At 36.8% G+C, this 18,222-nt stretch overlaps 2 protein-coding genes across 17 annotated transcripts in view; one reads left to right on the top strand and one right to left on the bottom strand.

The window, feature by feature from the left end:
- The window catches only part of ERCC8 (ERCC excision repair 8, CSA ubiquitin ligase complex subunit), a 56,145-nt gene extending 38,422 nt beyond the window's left edge, over positions 1 to 17,723 (bottom strand). For 4 of the 6 annotated variants that reach the window (XM_082725895.1, XM_082725897.1, XM_082725896.1 and 1 more), the window contains exons 1-4: positions 17,576 to 17,723; positions 7,137 to 7,232; positions 3,857 to 3,958; positions 143 to 266 (exon numbers count right to left, since the gene is read on the bottom strand). In XM_082725895.1, the coding sequence (XP_082582021.1) occupies positions 143 to 266; positions 3,857 to 3,958; positions 7,137 to 7,232; positions 17,576 to 17,652 (399 nt within the window). In that variant the 5' untranslated portion in view covers positions 17,653 to 17,723. The remainder of the gene's footprint in view (positions 1 to 142; positions 267 to 3,856; positions 3,959 to 7,136; positions 7,233 to 17,575) is intronic. The other 2 variants (XR_014310370.1, XM_082725899.1) reach the window with 1 other exon arrangement.
- NDUFAF2 (NADH:ubiquinone oxidoreductase complex assembly factor 2) overlaps positions 1 to 18,222 on the top strand; it is a 357,071-nt gene that overhangs the window by 59,878 nt on the left and 278,971 nt on the right. For 10 of the 11 annotated variants that reach the window (XR_014310371.1, XR_014310372.1, XR_014310373.1 and 7 more), the window contains 2 exons: positions 15,278 to 15,340; positions 17,671 to 17,763. Coding sequence is in view for 7 of the 11 variants with exons in the window: in XM_082725906.1 (XP_082582032.1) it covers positions 15,278 to 15,340; positions 17,671 to 17,763 (156 nt within the window). In the remaining 4 variants the exon portion in view is untranslated. Of the gene's footprint in view, positions 1 to 15,277; positions 15,341 to 17,670; positions 17,764 to 17,791; positions 18,015 to 18,222 lie in introns of those variants that run through there. The other variant, XM_082725907.1, reaches the window with a different exon arrangement.

Here is an 18,222-nt window from a genome sequence, read left to right as displayed (position 1 = left end):
TCAGCTGCAGAGCCAAGACGTGGACTCAAGCAGTCTAGCTCTCCTTAACCACCACATATATAACATCTTGGCAAGTAATCACACTAAAATGGTTTAGGGTTCAATTCCCCTTTGGAAAGGTTTTAATATAATATATACTTACTTGTAATGTATTTGTATCCCACACTTTCAGAGTTTTATCAAAGGAGCTTGATGTAAACATGCCGGTGTCATGAGGATACCACTGTACAGTCTCCACACTGTATTTGTGAACATCAGGATGGCTTCTACAAAACAGCAATCAAAATTTAGAAATACTTGATTTATATGTGTTTCAAACTTACACTATACTAACAAGTAGCAGCCTCAAGTAGGACAATATGAATGGCCAAACCTAGATCACAGGCCTGTATCTCAGCTCTCCAGAGGAGAATGTCCAGGCACTTCTAGTTTCAGGCTTCTGTAGTGTCATGTGGAAGCCAGCTTCCTATGAAGGGTCATTAAATCGGAGCCTTCCTATTTCTGTAGTTGGGCCTGGAGGAATAAGGCAGCTACACTGAACCTCTTCATGGAAGGGGCACTGATTTTTCCATACTGGAAGAGACACCCTTTTTGATTTTGGATATGCTTTTCCCAAATAACCATTTTATCAGTATTATCATTCTTAGAATTGTTGAATGCCTCACATAGATAGTTCCATGGTATCCCATGCAATATTGCTTCTGATCAAGGAATTTACTCAATGTCAAAAGAATGCAATTAATTGGTAGATGTCCAAGGCACCACTCTTATGTATCCCTTCACCTATAGAAGCATGATCTGTTGAAGACTCAGTTATGATAGTAGCTATAATACACTACCTCATGAGGGAAACATGCTGTCCTAAACGAAGCAGGATAAGTTCTGAGCTGATGATAAATACAGTATATGTATCACTTTACTAAATTTTAAGTCACAAAAACTGATCATTAAGTAACCCTTATGAGACAAAGATGGAAATTTGAACACCAAGTGGTATTTAATATCAGGAATTATTGCGTGAGATAATAAAGTCTCTATTTTTAGAGATATAAACAATAATGAATGAAATAATACACTTCCGGGATTTGCTTCAAAATCATCCTCAGTGGGTGGGTGGGGTTAGAGATGAAACAAGACTGGTTATGACTGATAGTTGCTGAATACCACTCTCTCCTTTCATATATGCTAGAAATTTTCCATAACAAAATAAATAAACGAAAGTTAACAGAAGACTATTGAAATCCTACACAGATAGGACCATCATGGTTTCTGATTCCTAAAGGTGAATGTTTGGATCAATACAGGATGAAGGACATTAAGCACTTGAATGAATGAGAACATGAAGTAAAGCCTTAAAGTTCTATGCTTTAGTTCTGGCATTGAGAGAGCTGCACCATGATTCCTTTCTATGTCATGTATAATTTATATATTTTAACCGATTTCCATTTTCTTTCCTCTCTCTTGCCTCCATTATTTTATACAGGTTAAAAACAAACTGAGTCCACAGGTTGCATAATTTGATAAAAGATCATGTAAAACTAGTGGAAGAATGGACTTTATCTTGAACTGGAGCTGGATGTAGTAATTAAGCAGACTGAGGATCTATCACCTTTTGGGAAAGGGATGATTACATTTTGGTTGTAGAATGGATACTTGCCTTTTTGGTTGTGGAGTGGATACCTGGAAATTTTTTTAAAGTTGGATACTTGCCTTTTTGGTTGTGGAGTGGATACCTGGAAATTTTTTTAAAGTTGGATCCAAACTCCTCCTATTTGAGGGACATCTCCCTTATTTTACTGCTTCTCATTACAGAAAGCTAGGGACTCCAGATGTTTTCTTTCCCTTTCCCTTGGCAGTAAGGGCATGGATATATGGTTTAAGCTTCCCCAAACCTGCCTGGGACTCTAAAACTCTAAGTAGGAATACAAAACTCAGGGATATTTAACAATTATTCATAGTCTTGGAGTTGAGTCTGTTGGTGACATGTAGCAGAACCCAAACTAAATTGTTCCTGTGGTGTGACCCCGACTGTTTTCTCTGCCTTAGTTTTTTTTACCTTCCACTCCTTTTCCACATTTGATTCTCTTACCTTCCCACCAGATATATGAGATACAAAATTTCTTTCCAATAAATTTCTGCTTAAAACAAGGAGAACTGATTTCTATTTGCTCCTAAAAACCTTCATGTATACCAAAATTTTCCAGTTATAGTAAAACAAATCTTTAATGTACTCATTAAAAATAAAAGCTCATTTGTATTTTAAATTTAAATTCAAGAATAGAACAAAATATTATATTATTATCTTATCAGATATGACCTGTTGTTCTCATTTACATTTAATGAGAATTTTGGTACAGAAAGAGAATCTTTTTGGTGCCTAAAATATACACATTAAGTAAAGTAAAAATAAGTATCAGCAAACATTCTAAGCCATATTAACTTAATAAAAACTTTAAGTGAAATTATTTTGTAAAGTTAGATGATCAAATCTTCAGATATAAAAAATGCTACTTTAACTCATTTTGCAAACATGTTCACTGTATGCCCATTTACATTTAAAGTTATGCTTTTACAGACAGAAAGTGAATCCAAGAAGAATGTCATGGTAAAACAAAAGATTGACACACTAAACATTTACTTGACTTTAACTACCAGAAAAGTAGATCACAGTTCCTCAGTAATAACATTAGATAGCATGTGGTATATATGAAAATACTATTTTGATATATAACAAATTAAACAATGTTAAAATGTTATTTAAGATAAAATAATGAATTAAGTGAATTAATATGACTATCTTACACTTTAAATTCAGGGTTCTTTTTTTGGTACAAGTGCAGTGAGAGTATAAAATGGTATAAGCCTCTTAGAAACCAAGTTTCAGACTACTTAAGGCGCTCTTTTGTTGTCTACCAAGTGTCTCTATAATTATATTGTTTCATGGTGTGGTTACAATTTTTAACATGCTTTTTGAAAGACAGTATTTCATTTAAGACTCACAAAAAAATCTTACAAGAATGACAGGACAGGTATAATTTATCTCTAAAACAAAATAAGCTGAGGTTCAGAGAAATAGTGTCCCAAATCTTTATTTCCAAAGTGAAGCATCAGAGCTAAGAAACAATTGCAAATCTCCTCCCAAATACTCCATGGATTTACGTACCTATTCTAGTGCTGTGGGAACAGTTTTAATACAGGGTGATTGTTGATATTAATGTTCATGAAGTTTTTCCTTTTGCAAGCATCTTCTCAACACCCTTTCTCCCCATTACCTTAAAGCTGTGGTAAATACTGGATTGGATACAGGTGACAAGGAAGAATTAAGTAACCATTATGAACAAATTATAACAGTCACAAAACATCTTTCTAGATGCTGAAAAATAATTCTCACAAGACTGGAAAGCCAGTAAAGAATAGTTCCAGAGACTTAGGACAAAGAGAGGTATGTTAAGTTAGGCAGCTTTGAGTAGGTAAAGAGATAAGATGGTTGTGCGTAGGTGTGTATATGTATGTGTTTGGTGAAGGATTGCCAGTATATTTACTGCTTCTAGTCATTAATCTTTTTGTTCTATTAAATATCAGTTGAAAAATAAAATTTTTGTTTATAATTAGCTGAAAGACTTAGAAATAAATCTTATGCTAAGTGGTACTAAAAACTATGATTAGTTACTGCAGCATGCTAACTAGGTGTACCAAAACAGGACATGATCAAAGGTTTTTAGTCTCAAGAAAACATCAAGGGATATCCATGTGAAATGTGACATTTGAATAATCTGCCCGAAACAATCATATGACTGCTATTTTCATGTTTTGCATTTAAAGCAAGAAGTTCATGAATTACATTTTTAATACACACCTGCCAACGGAACACACTGCTTTACATGTGTAATAAGGTTGTCTGCTGGAGTTCTCAAGATCATAAAGTACAATCACACCATCTGAACCACCTGATAACATGCTAATAATAAAAAAAGTTCACATTAATTTATCATTTTATGTACTTCATTTATTATATATTTCTGAAAATTACTGATCCATAAACACCCAAATGTATTATGTCCACAAATACAATACAGAGTAAATCTTCATTAATACAGAATTTTTAATAAAGTAAAATTCCTCAATCTAGTATTTGTAGAATTAATATAGAAAGATTCAATCTGTGTCCATTTAAAGTTCACCTTTATAATTCCAAAAAGGACAGTAAAAATAAGATGGCAAAAGATCTATCTTAATTAGGAAAGTAAAATATTATGAAGTCATTCTTAATATCTTTTTTTTTTCTCTGATTCTTAATATCTTAATTAAAATTGTGATGGGGCACCTGGGTGGCTCAGTGGGTTGGAAGCCTCTGCCTTCCGCTTGGGTCATGGACCTGGGGTCCTGGTATCGAGCCCTGCAATGGGCTCTCTGCTCAGCAGAGAGCCTGCTTCCCTTCCTCTCTCTCTGCCTGCCTCTCTGCCTACTTATGATCTCTGTCTGTCAAATAAATTTTTAAAATCCTTAAAAAAATTGTGATAAATGAAAATGGTATCAGACCAGCTATTACTGATACTAGTTATCTGCCTCTGGGCAAGTTACTTCACCTGTCTAAGGCTTCAAACATTTGTGAAAAGGGGTGCATTTTCATCGAAGTCATCAAGATGATGTAAAGATAGAAGTTTTATTGGAGTTTTATACTGCCTCACAAAAAATAAAGGATTAATAAATGTTATATTTAATATTAAAAACACATTTACTCACTTTATTCAACTTTGACCACCTGAAATGTTAGGCACTCTGCTAATATAATTGTAAGACAGGCATTGTTTATGTCTTTCAATCTAGCAGAAAAGACAGGTCTATGGGTTTATATATCTAAATGAAGAATTGCTATTTGTTAATCTTATTGCTCATAACTAAAGCTCATGTTTCTGTCTCATCTGGTTCTCTGATTTTACTCTTTGGTAAATTGCTAAGAAAGGGCTAATGAGAGCAACAGTCCCTGAATTCTTATATGTTATTGACAATTTGTCTGTTCTTTTGTACTTGAAAATCAATCTGGCTGGATACACAACCCTTGCACTCATGTTTTATTTCCCTGAACATATGAGATAATAAGCTTCATTTCTTTGGGAATAAAGCCCCAAATTAGTTTAGTTAAAATAGGATTTTCTTTCTCTTATATGTAGTTTTAGATCTTATTTATTTTAGGAAACTTTTCTTGGAGTATACCTTTAATATTAATTCTGTTCTCTTCTTTTGGGTTTCTTCTCTGGGAATTCCAATTAAATGTATGCTGGGTCTTCTTTATCTCCCACATGTGTTCCCATTTCTTGAATTCTTTATCTTTCTCCATTTCTCCTTGATTTAAAAAAAAATCCACCTTTCTACCATCTGTTTCTAAGCTATTACCTCTTGTATTCATTTGCTTGTGTTCTTTATGCTTTAGTCTTCATTTCTGAAACATTTGCCATTTATTACTTTTTCTTGAGTTTGTTCATCTCATTTCTGAGTTTTCTTTTTTTGAAGATTTTATTTATTTATTTGACAGACAGAGATCACAAGTAGGCAGAGAGGCAGGCAGATAGAGAGGGGGAGGCAGGCTCCCTGCTGAGCAGAGAGCCCGATGCAGGGCTCAATTCCAGGACCCTGGGATCATGACCTGAGCCGAAGGCAGAGGCTTAACCCACTGAGCCACCCAGGTGCCCCTGCCCGAAGGATTTAATGCAAAATACAAGTCTTGGCAAACAAATGAAATAGTTATAGATTTCATCACGCAAAGATGAAAAGCACTGTAGTAAGGATCTTGACTTTTCTCAATATGCTCCGCAAAAAGACTCCTCAGCCTGTATTTCTCACACATATTTTATGCACATATAATTTGTAATTTCTCATATTTCTTATTGACTTGGACAACTGGTAGCCTACTGGCTTCATGTACTTCACAGGTTAGACAAATGATCTCTATTCCGAATGGATGGCTGGAAAAGCACCACTGAATACTTTTTCCACCAGCACCCACGATCAAAAGAAATCAGCTATCCCTTTCTGTTAGTGTCATTATTTTCTAAGCAAATGGCCCACAGCTGACCTTGAATGTGAGGTGCTATGTTGCATCTGGAAAAGTTCAGAACAAAGAAAAGAATTATTGCTGATCATCTTAGATTTAACCATGTGCTAAAGTGAGAATGTGTTCACTGTTCACGTTTCCCATATACTACTAGCTGGGACTATGACAGTGGCTGAAAATTAAAAAGAATTCTGTCAAACCTGTCTGGTTCATTTTAATGTAAATAATAGTAACACTTCAGTGTAATGTAAAAACTCTGGGGCAACGCCAAACACAACATGATACAACAAACTTCAGTTACTGTTATACTTGTTCTAACTACAGACCACATGAAGCTTTTAGAAATTTCTTTTAAGAGTTATATGGGATCAAGATGTTGTAAGTCAGGGGGATGACATGTTCATATTTGCGTTTTTCAAAGCACTCTGGCTGTTGTATGGACAATGGACTCAAAGGAGTAAAAGTATAGGTGATAATGCTTTTGATTAATAGGAGTAGAAGCAACCATTTATGATATGCCAGGTCCTATGCTAATCATGTTACACATAAAATCTCAATTAAATTACAACAAACTTATCAGGTAACTATTATTGTTAGCACTGTATAGCTAAGGCAACTGAGGTTTAAAAAGGTTAGGTCAACTGCTGAAGGTCACTTAGCTGCTAAGTGAAAAGTCCAGGAGGAGCTCAAATAAAGGTCTGGATTTCTAAAAGCTTAATTCTCCAACATATATTTTCACTTTTTATATTCTATTTCTTTTCCCATTAAACGCCTTCAGAACAGCAACTCTGTTTTAAATTGGTACCTAAAGCACATACCCCAGCACTTAAAAGCCCTCTGTATCAAAGGAAGTTCCATGTCAGTTACAATGAATATATTTATAAAAAGTAGTTTGGAAATGTTAACCTGGCAACATTTTAAGGGTGTGATCTTATTTATTAAATTAGTAATGTCAGATTTATAATGCCACAATTTAGAAATTTTACTACTTTTTGTGAACCTTTACGAAAGTAATTTGAAAGCAAGATTTTACTAGATCTCACTTTGAACAACAAAAAAAGGGCCGTTAAATTTATAAACTTACTATCTTGCTTCAACAGGTTCAATGTCAAGGGTGTTAACTCCACTGCCATGGATCCTTTCAACATCTCTGTCTTTGTTTAACTCCAGTCCCAAAACCCTTCAAAAAACAGAAAAATGGAAAAGGGTGAAAGGAAAGATGAAACTAAACAATAATAAAGTAATTTAATCATAAAACATCCTTATTTCACCAAAATTACATGTAGTACAAAAATTGCAAGTAATGCTTAAATCTTCTACCACACATTCAAAGGTATTTATAGATTTACAGGATGCCTGGGAGGCTCAGTTGGTTAAGCTGCTGCCTTCAGCTCAGATCATGATGCCAGGGTCCTGGGATGGAGTCCCACATCGGGATCCTTGCTCAGCAGGGAGCCTGCTTCTCCCTTGGCCTGTCGCTCCCCCTGCTTGTGCTCGCATTCTCCTTCTCTCCGACAAATCAATAAATAATCTTAAAAAAAAAAAAAAATGGAGGGGCACCTGGTTGGCTCAGTGGGTTAAGCCTCTGTCTTTGGCTCAGGTCATGATCTCAAGGTCTTGGGATTGAGCCCCACATCAGGCTTTCTGCTCAGTGGGGAGCCTACTTCCCCCTCTCTCTCTCTGCCTGCTGCTCTGCCCACTTGTGATCTCTCTCTCTGTGTCCGGTAAATAATAATAAAATAAATAAAATCTTTTAAAAAAAGGTATTTATAGATTTTTAAAGACCTTACATGAGTTAAAAAAAATACCAACAGGAACAATTACATGTAAAGAATTTCTCCAGGTACTTCATTACGTTTTTATTAACATATTTAGAAACTGAAATAAACTTTCACGAAAAGTTAAATTCTGCTATCTTAAACTTAACTGAGGACGCCTAGTGGACAAAAGCTTAAATTACAGTTTGTTTGTTTGTTTGTTTTTTTAAGATTTTTATTTATTTATTTGACAGACAGAGCTCACAAGTAGGCAGAGAGGCAGGCAGAGAGAGAGAGAGGAGGAAGCAGGCTCCCTGCGGACCAGAGAGCCTGATGTGGGGCTCAATCCCAGGATTCTGAGATCATAACCTGAGCTGAAGGCAGAGGCTTTAACCCACTGAGCCACCCAGGTGCCCCAAATTACAGTATTTTTTAAAAAAAGTCCCTAGAAGTGTTTCTAGGCCTTAGGTAAAATACAATGAGTATGTTCAAACAATGATTAAGCACACTTTTAAAAAGCCAATTAAATATCTATAAAAAGATGATTAACAAGTACTCTTAAATTAAGTTGAATGAAATTTCTTACATTACATAACTGTAAACCATCATTATTCTGAAGAGGATATTAAGATTAAATGAGTTAATACATGAAAAGTGCTCATTACAATGACTAGTAAGTGCCCAGTGAAAGTCTTATTAGAATGTCTTAGTCTGTTGGATGTTAAGGAACATTTATGTTAATTAATTAATTAATTTATTTATTTTTTACAGATTTTATTTATTTATTTGACAGACAGAGATCACAAGTAGGCAGAGAGGCAGGCAGAGAGAGAGAGGAGGAAGCAGGCTCCCCGCTGAGCAGAGAGCCCGATGTGGGGCTCGATCCCAGGACCGTGGGATCATGACCTGAGCTGAAGGCAGAGGCTTTAACCCACTGAGCCACCCAGGCGCCCCTATGTTAATTTAACTAGAATTATTTTTGAATTCATTATTGACCAATATGATGCTATCTATATGAAAAATTTTAGCCTATGGTCAATTTTTTAAAAAATAAAAATGCACAGTGCTAGAAAAGGTATAAATTGATACTTTTATGTCCTTACAGTAGCAGTATATAAACATTACAAACATTTTAGTAATCATTTTTACGTATTAAATGTTTGATTTAAAGATATACGCAGGCCTTTGTCTTCACAAACAGTTTAGCCTTAGGTTCAAATATCCGGTCTAACACTTACTACTTTTCTGATTTTGATCAGTAACAGTAACAGCTAATATTAAGAGCCTACCATTAGTCAACACTGTGATTAGTAGTAAAATAAGTGTAATAAGTGTTAATCTGAACTGATAGATTTCCTAGGTGGTAGGTTATATTAGTAACTGTTCTGATTATAAATTTAAGACATAAGTAATTCGTCTAACACCATACATCTAATAACTGGCTGAACTGGGATCTGAACTCTTGACACTTTCTCTCAGACCATTATGCTGTTCTGCCATCTCTGAGCTTCAGTATTTCACCAGAAAATAATTTTTCATATTTTTCAGGGAAATTCCCATTTCTTCTTAAAATATTTTTCTATTTTTCAATTTTACTTTTTTTTTTTTTTTTTTTTGAAAGCAAGCGAGCATGGGTGAGGTGGGGTTGGGGAGAGGAGAGGGAGATAAAGAGAATCTTAAGCCCCAACACAAGTCTGGATCTCACAACCCTGAGATCCTGACCTGAGCCAAAATCAAGACTCAGATGCTTAACTAACTGAGCCACCCAGGCACTCATATTTGATGATTTTTCAAATAACAGTAATCTGTGCTTCTCATAACCAGTAAAATACCATACAAACATGAACAAAGGTAATTACTCCTTCCTTGAGTTCCTTTCTCTGAACAGTGAGAAATGTAGCTCTCACTATCATTAATATGTTTATTTATCTGAACAATACAAATGAATGTAACCAATATCCCTTCACTGATACCATCCCCACCCCCATCAAGAAAACTGCTTAGCAGGCATGGGCTTTGATTTCTGCCTCCCCTAACACTTCTATTACCTGAGCTTGTCAGTCCCCACAGACTACCTCCTCAGCCTGCACACTCTAATCCCAACCTGTGTATGGAAGCCTACTTCTGCCCAACCTAAAGACTTTAGGACTGAATTTTAAGGGAACTAAAAGGGGTTAAATGAAAAGTAAGAGGGTAATATGGTAGGTAAACAAGGGCAGGGTGTGTGTGGAAGGAGGCAAGGTGTGCAAAAAAGGAGTTAACACAGCATGCCAGAGACTGCTATCCTTAGAAAGTCCTACTTGCAAGATTAGCCTTTGTCTCCTTCTGTGATTTCAGGAGGTTTCTATCATTCCTGGATAAGAATGGTTCACTGAGCCTCAACTATGTGGAGCCAACAAGGTGCTCTGTGATGAATACCTGCTGTCCTTCTGGGTGTCTGGAATTTTGGTACATGTTAAATACACGCACGCACATGCCAGAAATTCTGGTTCATGCTCTAAAAGAACAGATAAAGTCCTTCAGACAGAAGGGAAATGATATTTGAAAACTTGGGATATCAGGATTGAGGAGAGAGCAACAGAAAAGATAAATATCTAGGCAAATAAAACTGACAAAGTATGCATGATAGTTGAAAAAAATGTATTAACATTATCTGATGGGGTTTACAATATATATAAATGCAATATGTGAGACAACATATATGATGGAGAATAAAGAGTGATGAAGTTTCTATATGCCAAATGAAGCAGTAAAATATTGATTCTAAGCAGAGAATGAAAAGTTAAATGGGGTATTTTATAATTCCTAGAGCAATCACCAAAAACAATTATATAATGAGATGTCACAAGAGATAAAATGGAATATTAAATAATGTTCAAATAATTCCCAAAAAAGCAGGAAAGGGGGAAAAATGTGGAGCAACCAGCACTCTCATCCCTCACTGGTGGGAATGTTAAGCTTCTAGAAAACTATGTTTCTAAAAAGTGAAACACAGGCTCTAGTCATTCCCCTGTTAGGCATGCAGCCAAGAGAAATAAAAGTACATTTCCACACAAAGACTCGTACATGAACATTCACAGCAACTTTATATATAATTGCCCAAAACTGGAAACATTTAAATGCCATCAACAAGTGAATGGATAAATAAACTGTGATACAGCCACAGAATACAGTATTTCTCAATAGTAAAAAAGAATCAAAAGGAGAAATTTCAAAATAATTATGCTGAATGAAAAGACCAGACAAAGCATAATTTGTACAAAATTCTGGAATATGCAAGTAATCTATGCTGACAGTAAGCAGAGGAGTGGTTTCCTGGAATAGAACAGCATGAAGCAGGGAAAGAAATAAAAAGAAGCATTACAAAAAGTTAGGATGCAATTTTTGGCTTATGTATATTAGTTATTTTGGTGGTGATGGCTTCAAAAGCATGTATTTATGTCAAAATCCATCCAATCGTTTACTCTAATTTAATGTGCAGTTTACTGTGTGTCAATTATACCTCAAGAAAGTTAAAAAAAAAAAAAGGTGGGTAAGAATTGTAAACTTTGCACATCAGTGTTTATGCTTTTGCCCTTAATCATTGACAATGAAGAAATTGGGGTAAATTAGAGTAGACATCTTCCTTAAGTAAAAAAGGACTGTGTGGTTGTTTAGTTAAGCAAAGACATCACTTAATGAGGGAATCTTTAAAAAGAAACACTACCTTCAATACTTTATCTCAACTTAAATATATAAGCAATCCTCACTTTGCACAGTTTGCAATGAAACATGGAATGGAAGTTACCATGATTGAAATAACCAGACCCCCAAACAATATGTTTCAAAATTCAGTTGCCATGGTGTATTAACTGTGACTAATAGCATAAAGCACAAAGTTGGCTCCCAGCTTTTCAGTCCACAAATCACGACAAAAATAACATGGACATCATAATTTGTGAGCAATTTACATGACTTCTTTCAAAGTCTGCAGGTGACTGGTTACTGTGGATTTGTTATTCAATTCATAGAGAGACTGCAAAGTTCTGTGCTTCTGAGATAAACTTGTATGAAATTTTAGAAAAATGGATAATGACAAGAGGGAATTGACCAACAAAATGGACGTGCACCAAAAATAAGCTAAGTGATAATACTGGAAATAAAACTCAAATGGAATGTAAATGGAGTTACAGAAGAAATAGTTGACTGTGGAAATGTTGACAGTGTGGCCATTTGAGACTCTCTAGAGAAAGACTGAGGAAAACAAAGCAGGTGAGTGAACTTATCCAAATAAATGAGGAAAAGTGGTTGTGATGAGAAGGCTGAAGAGGTCTGAGAGGAAATGACACTGGCAAAAACATTTACATTAAAACTCTCAGAGATATTTCACGACGTTGAAATGCAAAGGACAAAATGTTGGAACCTGATTCAGAAAGAAGAATGATAATTAGCCAAAATATAGAAATATACTCAACTTGCATTAGAAGTTATATAATGAGAAGATCAGTGCCACTCAAACTACTCTTGATTTCAGATGAATTTTTCTTTAAACAAAGAAATAACTGAGTTTTCATTGTTTCTAATGTCTTCTATTACAGTGTACTAATATTAGCTTTACTATTTTTTCATTTCTTGCCTATTTTTATAACAGTAAAAGTTTACTGCTTTGAAGGGGCACATGCACCCCAATATTTATAGCAGCAATGTTCACAATAGCCAAATTATGGGAAGAGCCTAGATGTCCACCAACAGATGAATAGATAAAGAAGATGTTGTATATATACACAACAGAGTACTATGCAGCTATCAAAACCCCCAAAATCTTGCCATATGCAATGACGTGGATAGAACTAGAGGGTATATGCTAAGTAAAATAAGTCAATCAGAGAAAGACAATTACCATATGATCTCACTGATATGAAGAATTAGAGAAAGAAGACAGAGGATCATAGGGAAGGGAGGGAAAAATGAAAGAAGATGAAACTAGAGAGGGAGACAAATAAGAGACTCTTAATCTCAGGAAACAAACTAGGGTTGCGGGAAGGGAGGGGAGTGGGAGGGATGGAGTGGCTGGGTGATGGACATTGGGGAGAGTATGTACTATGGTAAGTGCTGTGAATTGTGTAAGACTGATGAATCAAAGACCTGTATCCCTGAAACAAATAATATGTTAATAAACAATTTAACAAAAAAAAGTTTACTGTTTGACAAAGGAATTTTAAATATCACAGAACAATGGTAATTGTTCCCCATCCACTGATTATGCAAAGCAAGGATTATCAGAGTATTTATATGCCAGATGTTTGAAGTAGAGTTAAATATGCTGAACGGAATGCCACATCATCTTCTTTTACAAACCATACTCACAACTTTATGTATTCTATGATTTTCAAAAATATGTTTTACTGGGGGATCTGGGGTGACTTAATCGGTTGAGTGTCCCACTCTTTATTTTGATTCAGGATCATGAGACTAGACTCTGTGTCAAGCTCTGCACTGAGCATAGACCCTGCTTAAGATTCTCTCCCTCTCTATCTGCCCCTCCCCTGCTTGCAAGTGTGCACGTGTGTGTACTCTCTCAATAAATAAATTAAAATTTAAAAATGTTTTATTATTAATTTATCATTTTAGTTGAGTAAACATTTAAGGCATATGCCAAACAAATGACTATGGAATCTCAAGACATGCAACTGAATGTGGAATCTTTCTCAAGCAATGGTTGTCAATCCTGGCCGTACACTATTATCATCTATGGAGCTTTAAAAAAGTTCCAGAATTGGGACGCCTGGGTGGCTTGGTTGGTTGGACAACTGCCTTCGGCTCAGGTCATGATCCCGGAGTTCCGAGATCGAGTCCCGCATCGGGCTCCCAGCTCCATGGGGAGTCTGCTTCTCTCTATGACCTTCTCCTCACTCATGTTCTCTCTCACTGTCTCTCTCGCAAATAAATAAATAAAATCTTTAAAAAAAAAAAAGTTCCAGAATTAATTAATTAATTAAATTTAATTCAATTAAATCAGAATTTCTGGGGTTGCAATCTTGGCATGAATACGTTTTCCAAAGTATTTTTTCCAAATCACCGTAGGTAATTCTAATATTATGGCAAAGTTGAAACAATCTGTTCTTATTAATTTCCTCCAGTCTTTCATAATATGATTTTCTCAATGATACCTCATTAAAAACACTTAATTTTAAGCAATTTGTTTGGATCATTTAAAAAATGGTCCATTTAGTTTAAGAATAACAATTCTTTTTGACTTTGTATTTCATTAGTTCTTATTAAAATGGCATAATCAGAATAATAAAACTGAAAAAAAAGAATAATAAAACTGGCACTATCAGAATTAGGGACAAATACAGATTTTTGATAAGCATATAAAGAAACTGGTGGGAGGGATGCCCATGGGATTGCTAGATTATAGGTTTTTAGCCACAAGTGTGAAGTATGCTGGGGGAAGCAGCATGTTTTACATGGAAAGTGAAATCCATTCATAGATGGATTAATCTGGTGACCTTCTAAGGAGACATTCACTATTTCAAAACTGTACTTCTTCTTCTTCTTTTTTTTTTTTTTAAAGATTTTATTTATTTATTTGACAGAGAGAGATCACAGTAGGCAGAGAGGCAGGCAGAGAGAGATGGAAGGGAAGCAGGGCCCCTGCTGAGCAGAGAGACCCATGCGGGACTCGATCCCAGGACCCTGAGATCATGACCTGAGCCGAAGGCAGCGGCTTAACCCACTGAGCCACCCAGGCGCCCCCAAAACTGTACTTCTTCTAATGAAGATGTTTAGGTCATGGAATTTTAACAGAGTGATACTTAGCTGCATTGTCAGACAGCGGTCTATTTGGGATTAAAAGAATCTGGAGAAACCCAATGTTTTAGACCCTCAGTAGCTCACATGATTTAAATTATTACTGATATGTTAAGACTTCTGTACTTAATGGGGAAAAACTAATGTGGCTTCTTTTCAAAAAAGTACACCTATTTTCACTAAAACTAAAGGTCTTACAGTCAAGTTCATTTACTTTCCAATGTTTAATTTGCTGATCCTAATGGAAGAACTGCAGAACTACTTGGTGGAAACAAGCCAGATTATCAGAGGAGATTGATCAGTTTTGATAAACATAAATTTTGAATTTCCGAAATCACCTAAAACTCTGGATATGTCTGTATGCTTTTATTAGAGTGGATCACTGAGCTGAATAGGAATTACTGTCAACTCTGCACTGAAAGGAGGTAGAGACAGAGGGCTAACTGTAGATGCAGCCCAAACATGTTTAAAATTGATCAAAATATGGTTAAAAGATTGTTTATTTAGTTGAAATTACATGTAATATCTGAAACATTTGTCCATTCCAAAAGCATAATACTAAATATAAGTCTGATATAACATTTTAGAACACAAAATATCATGTAAATTGCTTGCCAAAACCAGGTAAGATTATTACAATGCATTACAATAATTTATTATTTTTGTCTGTTTTCAGGTGTGGTAGGGAACCTAGAAGGTGACTTCCACTGTCTCCACCTCCTGGTAGTCACACCTGCAGGTAATTTCCTTTCCTTGTGTCCTTGAGTGTGGGCTAGACCCAATGACTCACTTCTCCTGAACAGAATGCAACAAAACTGATGAGATACCATTTCTGAGATCAGATTATAAGGAATCTGTCAAACATCTTGCTTGCCCTTTCCTGCTCTCTTACTTTCTTGCTTTGATGAAAGCCAGCTATCATGTTGAGATTTGCGAGGTCTATGTAAAATAACTGGAGCTGAGGGAGACCTCTGGACCAAAGTCAGGGAAGAATTAAATCTTGTTCTGAGTGAGTTTGAAAGTGGATCCTCCCAGAGTCCAGTCTTGAAATGACTATAATCCCAGTCAATATCTTCACTGCAGCCTTCTGAGAGACTCTGAGCCAGAAGACCTAGCTAAGACACACACCGATTCCTTACCCCAACACTTGTGAGTTAATAAACTTTTGTTGTTTTAAGCTAAGTTTTGGAGGGTACTTTGTTACCCTTTCACTGATAACTTATGCATAGGGTACTTTGTTACCCACCCACTGATGACTAATGCAGCAGGTAAGTCTTCTTTTGGGGTATTAGAAAAAATCATATCCATCAGTTTTTCAATAAGCAACTGTATTCTGTTTTTCTCTCCTTAAGTTTCTTTAAAAAGCCATCAGTGTTGGCAGTTCTGACTTCTTTTCCTGGCATTCTTCAACTCACTGAAATCTTACTTTATTCGCATGATTCTCCTGAAAATGCTCTTCCCAAGGCCATCAGTTTTCACACTGTTGGTTAAATATAACTCACACTTTTAGTTCCCTTTATTCCTATTTCTTTAATGCATGCTATTCACTCAACAGAAACTCTACTACGTCTCCTTTCTCATGTCTCTTTTCTCAGAGGTCAAGAAGACAATATAAACTAATAAGAAAATATGCACATAATACAATTTCAGTAGTAATAAATTGAACAGATAAGCAGAGTGGAGAACCACTAAGAGCAAGAAGAGGGCTAGGGCCAGCAAACGGCACATATAAGGGTTTCCTCTTCTTTCAGTTTATGAGACATTTTGTTGCCCTGGTTTTGCTGCCACGGTTCATTTTTAGTCTTTTCTTCTCCCTAACTTTAAATGTTGATGTTTCTCAGATTTTTGGTCACTGAACTGCTTTTCTTACTCTACAAGTAATGCCTGGATGATCTCATCTCCACCTCACTTCATGTATCATCTCACATTAAAGATATCTCAATTTCTTCTGAGCATTAAATATGTACACTCAACTTTGTCCTCATCTTCACAGGTTCTCTGAAAGCAATATGGGAAGGGATGCCTATGTGGCTCAAGTCAGTTACAAATCTGATGTCAGTTCTGGTCAGAATCTCAAGGTCCTGGGCTTCCCGCTCACTGGGGAGTCTGTTTGTCCCTCTCCACTTGGCCCTCCCCCATGCTCCTGCTCTTTCTCTCTCAAATGGGTAGATAAAACCTTTAAAAACTTTTAAAAAGTAGTACAGAAAAGTCAATATGGGCAAGTTACATTCACTCTGCTACATAAAAAGCACATACCTGGGAATCACCGTTGACTCCTTCCATCATTTACTAGAATCAACCAATTTACACGGCTGGTTGATTCTATTTCATATATATATATATATATATATATAATATTTTCAACCCAACCACCATTTCCCAGGCTTCCATCTGCTGTCTTCTGGACAACTGGAACAGTTACCTAACTTGACTCTCATTCTGGCTCTCAACTTCAATCCATTCTCCAAATAGATGACAAAATCCACTGTCACCTTCTTCTCATCGCCATACCTGTTCACCAACTACACAAGGATCTTCCTCACCTAGCGCCGGACTACATCTCTAGCTTCATCTCTTGTCAATGGTCCCCTTGTCTGCTCTAGGCATGGTAAACTTTGTTCAATTCCTGGCCAATGCTCTGCCCTTAACATAATGCTTGGCAAACAAATGCTCAGTAAATATATCGACTGAACGAATGAAGGAATCCTAGGAGAGTAGTTATTCCTTGGGGAGTGGGGAGGAAATGTAATGTGAGGGAAAAGAAGTTTAAAGTATCTTCCCCAGAAGCCTCGTGTGCATCCCCAGCCTACAGGTATGTAGAAGGCATCTTATTTTCGTAAGCAGAAGAAATTAAAGTCGAGTTTGGTGAAAGTAAGGTGATAATTAGGCGGGAAAGTGAGAGGCAAGACTAACACAAAAAATTGGTCCGTATTTGAAATGGCCCGTTTGAGGAAAAAAATAAGGTTTTCTTTACCTCCGTGTGGACTCCGCTCTCCGGAGGCGAAGAGGGTCGTCCAAACCCGCCTGTCTTGCTAATAAAAACCCTAACATTCCGTTCCTTCACACTAGCTCGAAAACTGGACGCCGCCATGACAGAGCTCGGAGGGCGGGCTGTAACAGTGGTGTCTCCTATTGGCCAAGCAACGTACCATCCGACCAATGGTGAGCGCCGTTACTAGAAGGGCGTGAGGACGGAGTGGGTGGGCGGGGCCCGCTCCTGGCTAGCGTTTGTGCTTCCGTCGTGGCGGATCCGGCTGCGATTTGTGCTTGAATCCCGGCCGAAGGCATGGGTTGGTCTCAGAATTTGTTCCGCGCCTTAGGGAGAGCGCTGTCAAAGGAAGCGAAGCAGCAAGTAGGCACAGACCAGTTTGGGAACAAATACTACTATGTCCCGGAATACAAGAACTGGAGAGGTGAGATGACAGCGAGAGGAGCGGTTGAGCGGTCAGTAAATAAGGGAAACGTCAGAGTGTCTGGTAAACTAACACAGCGTGCAATGGCTGGGATGTCACTTGGGGGGACAGCCCAAATTCATTCCCCCTGTCTCCCCTTCACTCTGAGCTGAGCACTTGGAGCCGCGGTCCGGTCCGCAGTGTGCCCGTGGTTCGTGGGTTGCAGCGG

The sequence above is a fragment of the Mustela nivalis genome (assembly GCF_964662115.1).
Source record: "Mustela nivalis genome assembly, chromosome: 3".
NCBI lineage: Eukaryota > Metazoa > Chordata > Mammalia > Carnivora > Mustelidae > Mustela > Mustela nivalis.
Note: the sequence above shows the minus strand (reverse complement) of the source record. Positions and strands in the feature narration are given on the sequence as shown.